This window comes from Phoenix dactylifera, chromosome 2 (assembly GCF_051530095.1).
Source record: "Phoenix dactylifera cultivar Ajwa chromosome 2, Ajwa_hap1_PhDact_Kaust_v1.1, whole genome shotgun sequence".
Lineage (NCBI taxonomy): Eukaryota > Viridiplantae > Streptophyta > Magnoliopsida > Arecales > Arecaceae > Phoenix > Phoenix dactylifera.
In genome coordinates this window covers 17,423,767-17,432,805 of record NC_143191.1, presented here as the reverse complement: position 1 = coordinate 17,432,805, position 9,039 = coordinate 17,423,767, and the positions used below count along the sequence as shown (strand labels likewise).

At 39.7% G+C, this 9,039-nt stretch overlaps 1 protein-coding gene across 1 annotated transcript; it reads right to left on the bottom strand.

The window, feature by feature from the left end:
• Window positions 1-315: 315 nt before the first annotated feature.
• On the bottom strand, window positions 316-7,295 carry LOC149768233 (uncharacterized). The gene is made up of 5 exons (XM_089927794.1): window positions 7,112-7,295; window positions 6,832-6,974; window positions 6,512-6,609; window positions 5,830-6,089; window positions 316-503 (listed from the first exon to the last, which is right to left on the bottom strand). The coding sequence occupies exons 1-5, from the start codon at window positions 7,293-7,295 to the stop codon at window positions 316-318; spliced, it is 873 nt and encodes a 290-aa protein (XP_089783920.1).
• Between the last annotated feature and the right edge of the window lie 1,744 nt (window positions 7,296-9,039).

Below are 9,039 nucleotides of genomic sequence, written 5' to 3'. Positions count from 1 at the left end.
AGTTGGTAAATACCCGGCTTGGCCCCTTGAGGTGAAGACGGGGGCAGTTGGGAGCTCAATGCTTCTGGAGCCTCAGCGGAAGGAGCTGAAGCAGGCACCGGCATAGAGGCAAACTCAAGAACTGGCTCAGGTTTATCAATGGAAACAAAGGCCAGAGCGGCATCTTGAATGGCTATGGAATCTAGCACAGCCTTCGATGCGGCTATCGACGCACCTTCAGCTTTGGACATAGCTATCGGTAGGAGACTCCAAGACCAGTGGATGAGTGGATATTGGGGCAACCACCTCCACCTTGGGTGACCCTACCTCATCAGGCTAGTCCTCGGCTCGAGTAGTACTTACCAAGCTTGGGGTGACTTGAGGCTTATATGTAAGGGCTGGCGGGGCAGCAGATACCTTCTTCTTCTTGTTCGATGGGTTGGCCTTGCCCCCGCCAAGCTTTCTTTTGTTGGGGGCCTCTTTGGTGGTCTCGGACATATGCTCACTGAGATCAAACTTCATCCCTGCAAAAACAAATGAGAAAGTCAGTCAGAGAAGCCAAGTATTAACACTTGAAAAAAAATAAGTTCAATCAGACAAAAAAGTTACCATCGATGGAGGCCGGACAAAGACCGGCATTTATTAAGACAGCCTCTGAAAGCAGTTTGACCAAGGATGGTGCCTGCATATCACGAAGGGTATTGACTGTCGCATGCTCCTCGTTAGACAGAATGGAGAACAAATTCATTGCTTTCTTCACCGGTGTGGTCCGCTACATCGGGAGGTCCCGACCCCCTCCCTTTTTTGAGGTCACATAAATGAATTAACCCTTCTAACTATGAATGGAGGAAGGGCCAGATGGAAGAAAGTAGCAACTTTTTTTGCTGGAGAGGTGCCACCAACTCTTATTTCAGGGATGCTCCTTTAGCTGAAAAAAAGCTTGGAACAACCCCACAGAAGGAGTAAAGCCATGAAAGATGATGAAGAAAAGGAACCAGACGATCATCCTCGCCATCGAGGGCGAGCTGAGTTTGGACGAGCTGATACCTATATAAGAGCTCAGCAAAATGTATCAAAATAGGAAGCCTCATTCCTACCTTCAGAATTTTCTCATAAAGAGCGAGCTGATCCTTCCTATGCAATGTCACCCGACCAGAAGGGTCAAGCAACTTCAAAGAGAAGCCCCTTGCAGTATGGTACTCAGAACAAAGCCTCTTCAGGTCGGTCTCCCACAAAATGCTTTTTTCAGTAGATGGGGCAAAGTCGGTCGCTGCTGAGGGTCCCTCCGAGCCTGCGGAGGCTCAATCAGGAGAGCACCGAGCTATAAGCTCGTTGTCTGATGACCACTCCGCTACTTGCCTTGGCACTTCTCCCAGCCAGAACATACAAAGAAAAGGGAGAGAAGAAAAGAATAGGAAAATGGGCGAAAACCTTAAAACTACCAAACCAAAGTAACGTACCAAGAGGACCTGCCGGAAGTTTAAGGTAAGGAAGCTCCGATGGAGGGACAGAAGCACAAACACTAGTGGCAAGGACGAGAAGGACTCTGGTCGAGAATGGAAGGGGGAAAGAACTTTGAAGACGAAATGCTGGCCCACTCTCAACCTCTCTCTAGCCAACTGGTTATAGAAGGCCCAAATTGGACATGAAGCATATAAAGCCTCGGGCAGCCCAAATCGATGTGACCATTTGAGTGCTTGGTTCAATCTTCTGCCACATGTCTACCAGGTGTTTGATCCTGAACCGTCTCTCAGATCGCTATCGACAAAGCATCCAATTGTTGCTATGAAAATCTAGCGCTAGTGATACTACTTTGAAGAGGGTAGATGTCAGCATGCAATCATAAATGCAGTCTCTAGAAGATTTTCAAAGCTAATAAAATAGTCCCGACTAATCGATTTCATGGCTCGTCTTGGCTAGTCGGCCTGGCCAGAGGAAAGCTACTTCCTTCTCCTTAGTTAATCATGTCAAGGCGGCCTCAGAAGTGGGAGCAAGTTGTATACCTCAAAACTGACCATAGTTGATATGGCAAACTGACTAATAAGGCCTTACCGCATGGCCACAGGCTGACCACTCAAAGCTGGCTACATGGCCGACCGTGAAGGCATATGGAGAATACTTCACATTTCAAACTCTCCCCTAGCTGGTAGCAACTCGGCTATGATCGTAAACTATTTTCAAACAAATGCAATACGCAAGCAATCCGTGCACCGGAGAAGTGAAGGTGTGATTCATAGGCGAGATATGTGGGTTGTTACCATAATGGCTAGTCTAAACATCGGAACTACTCAGCGATAGGCTCCGGATCTCGCTTGTATGTTGCATTCCTGGGGGTCTTTCAAATAAGTTTTCTTTTGACTCTCTTACACTGCCTATCTACTACTCTCAGGCCTCCTTCTGTTTTCTGAGAGTCATATCTAACTTAGGCATCAGAGAGTCACCCATCAAACAAACTTTGATGGGTGGACTTTCTTGTCTTTATTATTTCAAGTCGAATCTAGCATCAGAGCAGTGGTCCGAGCAAGACCTCTGCCATCTTAACTTGGAGATGTGCGGCATCTGAGCCACTGCCACGCAAGCACAGTAGCCACGAAACCATCACCCTAAAGGCATGCAACAGCCCATAGCCTACCTTCCTGATCTGGACAATGGACAAGCTGAGCACTCCAATGACCTTGTCAACTCGGTGCCTTGATCGGGCTAATGCCCAATGGCAACAAATACACACACCCCCTAAGCCGAAATCCTCTTCTCTTTACCTTCTTTAATTGTTGGAAGGGGCTACCACAAACCCTTATTTGTGTGCATGCGTGCATATTATTATTTTTTTGAAGTACATAACCATTGATTTTTCACCTCCTCTTTCTTCTCTACTCTTGCAACAACCTAGGATTTCACCCAAAAAACTAGCTAGGAGGTATTTTTTAGATTCCTTGGCCCTATATAAATACCTAGCATGGTCTACCGTACTATCCCATAACGCTTGGTATGGGGCATACCATACCGTACCGCCTCATACCGTCCGGTATGGGGCATACCGTATCGAAAGAAAACTGGTACAAAATTTATCTTCAAGTCGGTACAAGCTCCGTACTGGCTATACCAAGGTGTACCGAAGTGTGTACCGAGGCGTACTGAGATAAATGGTCAGAGAACTATTTCAGTACAAAGGTATATCGTACCATACTATACCAAACTAATAAGGTACCAATACAGTATCTGGTACCAAGATTGCAAATCTTGATACCTAGGGTCCATCTAGTGCATAGCTGATGTGGGACTAAACACACGCCCGCATGGGTCCTGACAACTCTCCTAGTCTTCCCACCACCATCCTTCTCTCTCTTCTCTACTCTCTTTAACTACTAGGTCACTAGATCTTGAAACCTCATATCTTTGTTATTTGTAATCATTACCATGATCAGCCATCATTCTTGCAAGCTACAACAATACTACCAATATTTTGTCTCTCTGCTGCCAAATTTGAGATTGATTTATGCGGTAAACCATGAAATTTGTTGGCTTGGCTTAAAGAATTTAATTTGTGCTTGGGTTGGGCCTGAGTACACCTAAATACAATGTTTTTCGTCTCAATATTAGGTCTTGCATAGGTATTTTATTAGTACAATATGGTAACCCCTGTATCAACAGACAGTATATTGTTAGAGTTGGTATGACATCCATACAATGTGTTGGTATAAGAGCATACCAAGCTCCCATATCATACTTGCACCATATTGAGTTGGTACGATGCACCCCATACCACCTTGTATGAGTCAGTGCTTAAAAACTTGAGGTATTCAAGCAGAGCCTAGGCTAATTGTGGCTGACTAAAGCCCAACCCATTTCCAATCCTATATGCATATAGAATCTGCTAACTGGAGATGAGCTACCTATACTTACTAAGCGCAGAGAATGTAGCTGTATCTTTAATGCAAACATTTTGAGGCAAAGGTGTCGTGATGACCGCGTTCCAAGTTGCTGGGGTTCAGACAGTGAAGTAAGTCTTGAAGCTACTCCATGTCATAGTCACAACAACAAAAGCTACTAGTGCAGATGTTTTGTTGGGGATAGATAAGGTGAAATGGACATCCACAACAGCACCAAGTATAAGAGGGAAACAAGTGACTCCAGGAACAAGAAAAGGCTAAATCAAGAAGATATTAAGCTTAAGAATTCTGCTCAAATGGTGAACAAAGGACAATAAATGGAAGATTCAAAGAAACCTCAAAGATGACTTGCCAATAGCGTAATTGGTTATACAATCCATATGCAGAACGTGAATATAATAACGTGGATATAATCAAGACAATGTGAATCTAGAAGCACTCAATGGTAATAGATGATGAAATGAGGCAACAAAATCCTATAACAGAATGATTCAAGAATTAGAGCAATACTCCATATCAAGGTCTGTCATCGCCCCATCTGTCGTGTCGCCCCGTATGGGGCGTACCAAACCATACCTGGAGAAATCAGTACGAAACACACATTTATGTCGGTACAAGCTTCGTATCACCCCGTAATGAGGTGTGTATCGAAATGAAAATTGAGAAAAATGGTTAGAGAGCTATTTCGGCATAGAGATTTACTGTACCAAATCGATAAGGTACCGATATGGTACCCAGTATCGAGATTGTGGACCTTGCTCCATATGTAAATGTCTATCAAAGTGTATGGAAACAACAAACTTCAAGTATATTTAATATTAAAGGGGCCAAAAAAAATTGGAAAAAAAAAACCCAGATCCTTGTCATAAAGATACGAGGTTTGAAGAAAGTTATTAGTAAATGAGCGAGACCAAGGTATTGGGACCTAAGGAGAACCAACCAACTAGAGTATTCTTCTCCATTGGATGGCCAAGATGATGATATCTCTATAGCTAGTGAGTACAAAACAATTTGGGGTCTCACAAGAAACCTAGTAGAATAGTAAGAAAGTTCAAAACTTCATGAAGGTGACAACATGCAAAATAAAAAGCCATCAGCAAGAAGTTTCACTCTTGTTCAGAAAAAACTGAATAGAATACTCCAAATTAACTACCCTAGTCAGAAGCCAAGGAAAATCTGTGCGCTTTATAAAGATTTCTATTATTACTCTGGTTGTCATTTTTGTTAATAGTTTGGAATGTTATTTGAATCCAAAGCTCCCATTATGTGAAGTCGCCAAAACCTTTAAACCCGAGTGGCCCTGTCAGTCACACAATCTTTCAGACAACCACCATTCCTCTTCTCAAAACCATCTTTTCTTTCAAGATGTACAGTTACAAATTTTTTATATTTTTTCCTAGTTTGAGAAATTAATCTCATCCTGGCATTGGTTTTAGATATGAAACTTGGTTAAAGCTTTATAACTCATATAATACATTAGCATTTATTAGAATGTGCAATTAAAGAAATACATGTTATTTGAGTTTCTGTCAAACATAAGCATCCTTTTCTTGATTCCATTTCTCTATTAGTCATATCTCATGGAAGTATTTGTATACACCAGTTTTGTTGTGAACTCTAAATGGCTTAGCAATTGCATCATTATATTGGTTTCATCTCAGAAGTAAAGACTAAACTTGCATATCTGAATACATGCTCATGAGTATCACTGTGGCAAGATGGAAATTGATGACAGATAGACATGGCAAACACCGCAGCATGAACAAAAATGACCACCATATAAAATATAGTTTTATAAATTGTGCAATCAATTTACCTTTGGTCTTAATGAGTTCATGGCAAATATTATAGCAGCCCAGAAATTTCAAATCTGGCACTCTGAGTGTATTGTGCAACTATCTTTTTTTCTTCTTTCCCTTAAATAAATATCAATGTTTGAAAAGAAAAGAGTCTGACTTACTCGTTGGGGATAGTTCCAAACTGAAAAGATCATCATCATCCGGAATATCTAATATCATATCAGAATCTCCTGATTTTATCTCTGCTCCTGGTAACATCTCGTCGTATGTCACATTGGTTTTCTGATTTCCTATTGTATGTTCAGAATTTTTCTTATTAGTTATTGGCCTTCTCAGGAGTTCAACGCTATTGTTGCGTTTCATCCTTGAGATACCACAAGATAGCCTCTCCATGAAGTACTTCTTGTCTTTTTTCATCTGTCTGTTAAAAAGAAAATTTCATTGTTTAGTTAAAAATAAATAAAAAACAGACTGGATAACCAGAACACCATGATATGCATGCTTGATTTTAGAAATAACTTGTCCATAAAATCTTAGAGAAGTGTAGTTTAAAAAAAATAAAAAGCAAAAGAAAAGGCAAAAGGATGAGTAGCTTGTTTTAGTCGAATAAGGGTTCTGACAGAAAGGCTATATTTGATAACTGTTAGTGTTATCAAGGAGGTGCAACATTGAAATAACTATGTACCCTTGACAATATAGTCCATTACTGTGTATTTTCCTCTTAAATGCAGCATTCATATGATGTTCCGATTTTATGGTGAACAACATTTTCTTTCTTATATATACTTGTGTGAACTTAATGATTGGAAATTCCTATCCTCCTTTATATCATTTTTGCCTAACCTGTCCAGAATTATCCATGTTGCCCTCAGTTTCTTGGCTGCATCTAGAGCAACTAATTTTGGTGAAGCTGCTGCTACCACCCTTCTGTGAAAAGTAATCTGATTGCCATGTTAAAAAAGAATTCATGTTAACGACCATTTCTTAGTAATCTGCTAGTATGGTATGAAAAATAATATATGTCAAAATTGCAGAAATATTTGTGTTAATCAGATAGCTGATTATGTAAATGTTTTCATGATATCAGATAGCTGATAAGTACAGATATTAAGTAGCATCTACAAGTATAGCCATTCTAAATGGATTATTCTACTTAGACATACCTTCTTTGTCTCATAGAGCTCAATAATCGAAGCAATCTCTTCACTGTTCTGATATTCTTCCTCCTTTCTCTTAAGTTCTTCATCAATGATTTTTCGGTTTGCTCCTAACATAGAATTTGAGTCTACCCTGCTTTTGTATCCCACTGGGAAGGAACAAAAATAAAGGACAATGAAAATCAATTGGCAGCAAAGAAAATAACATTTGATAATCTTATTTGATGTTTTCTTCATAAGTCACCACCATTTATCTCCTTTTTCTAATAAAAGTTTGAATTCTTACTCAATTTTCCAGCAGCCATGAAAGGAAACGTACTAGGGGTATTGACCTGGTGAAGAACTCCAAGGAGTGTGAGTTCATCCCCAGGTTTGAGGGAAAGGCCGTCTATGGCCCATTTGATTGCGCTCGAACTGATGTCTCTTGACGCATCCTGGATCACCACCACCCTCTGTGACCCCACTGACATGGTATCTCCAGTTTAAGAATTTAGCACTGTATATGGAAAACTAAGAAGGAAGAAGAGCATTTATACAGGGTGTATGACCACTAGATTTTTGTTATTTTTAATTTGCATATGTTATTCTGTGACAAAATACTGGGTTGGTGCACGTCTGTAAAAGTTATATTTTTGCAGACATGAATTCATGCTTGTTGTGATAACAAAGGTACTGATGGATGGTGAGAAGGCCAAGCCTTAATCAGTCGTGTCATGTTGAGATATGATCTTCGACTAAAGCATATGAAGAAACAGTGAGCTAAATGGATCATGATTATTTCAAGGAAAATGAAAGTTAGTCTTCATTTCTTCATTATGACTGCTCTGAGCTTTCTATGGGAAGTGATAAAAGATGTACAAACAACAGCAGAAGCATAAATTATGTCTATTAGCTTCAAGATCAGAAACTCAGGAGCTTCTACCAAAGGAATATAAAGGAAAATATGATTAGTATGCTTAAACTTTAGAGCTGATAATGCTAATTGATCTGTTAACTGCTATAGGATAAGAAAGAGGAGTTGCTAGCAGAAAACTGATCAACTTTCAGGTTTCAGAAAAATAATAAGATATGGACATCCTATGATTTTTTGGGATCTGAAACTGTGAGAGAAATGGTGGTGTCATGGTGGATCCAGGAAAGCATCTCAGATTCATGTCCGAACGCATATTCGGATATACAAACGTTGGGCATTGAAAAGGTTTTATGGAGGCAATGAGTGCAATTTAGCTGATGTTATATTTAGCAATTCCCTATGTATTTTGTCATGTCTCTTTACACATTCTGTGACCAAACCAAAGGACGCGGAGAAACCGATGACCATTGTAATATTTTGCTTTATATACAGCTGGTTAGTCACTGTCATATTTGGTGGGTTTGATGTAATCAACAATATTCTTGGATATGAGAATATAAAATCCAAAAATATCATGCTCTACTTGGAAATTTTAGTTTCTGTTAAGAAATGATTCTTGGACAGTGATTTATGACTATAAAAAAGGTTTTTTCTGAGGGGCCACTTTTATGTGAAGCTCGGGAAGGTGCTGGATCTGATGATCACTTATAGGAGTCCATGGTTTAGTCAGTGCCAGCACTGCGTTTCCTGTAAAATTGGATTCTAAGTAGCCAGCTACAGATGCGATTCTCTGAATCTTTCCATGAGTTCTTACAAAGAAGAGGTTTGAACTTAGTTATAAATAAAAAGTGCTGCCAATCCCTTCAGAAATAATTTATAAACCTGCATCCGAGGATCCACGGCAATCTGTTAAAACCACAAGCATTAACAAAGAATAATTAAATAACATAAGCATATAATTTTACCATCGGCCACTTGTAGTTAATGTTGGAGAACTATTTTCTACAAATTGCTATAACGTTATTTTATTATAGTATTATAAAAGAATAATTTACTAAACTAAATTTAGAAATTTGAAAAAAAACTTGTGTGGATCGAGATGTGTGATATACACCATCTTAAGAACTTAATTCACCCCTTACGTGCGGGTTTGCAGCAATCTCATTTTTAAGGTACAATAATCCGGTTCAGCCCGATCCTCCTCTAACGAATACGATTGGTTGAGAGGTTTGACTCGATTAACTCCTTTAGTTGTCCAGAAAATAAAAGAAGAAAAAAAGTAGAAGTTGAAAAATAAAAAAACTCTGTCTGTGGAAGACTTTTAAGAAATAGAGTATCACTAATATTGTGCTGCATTTCCG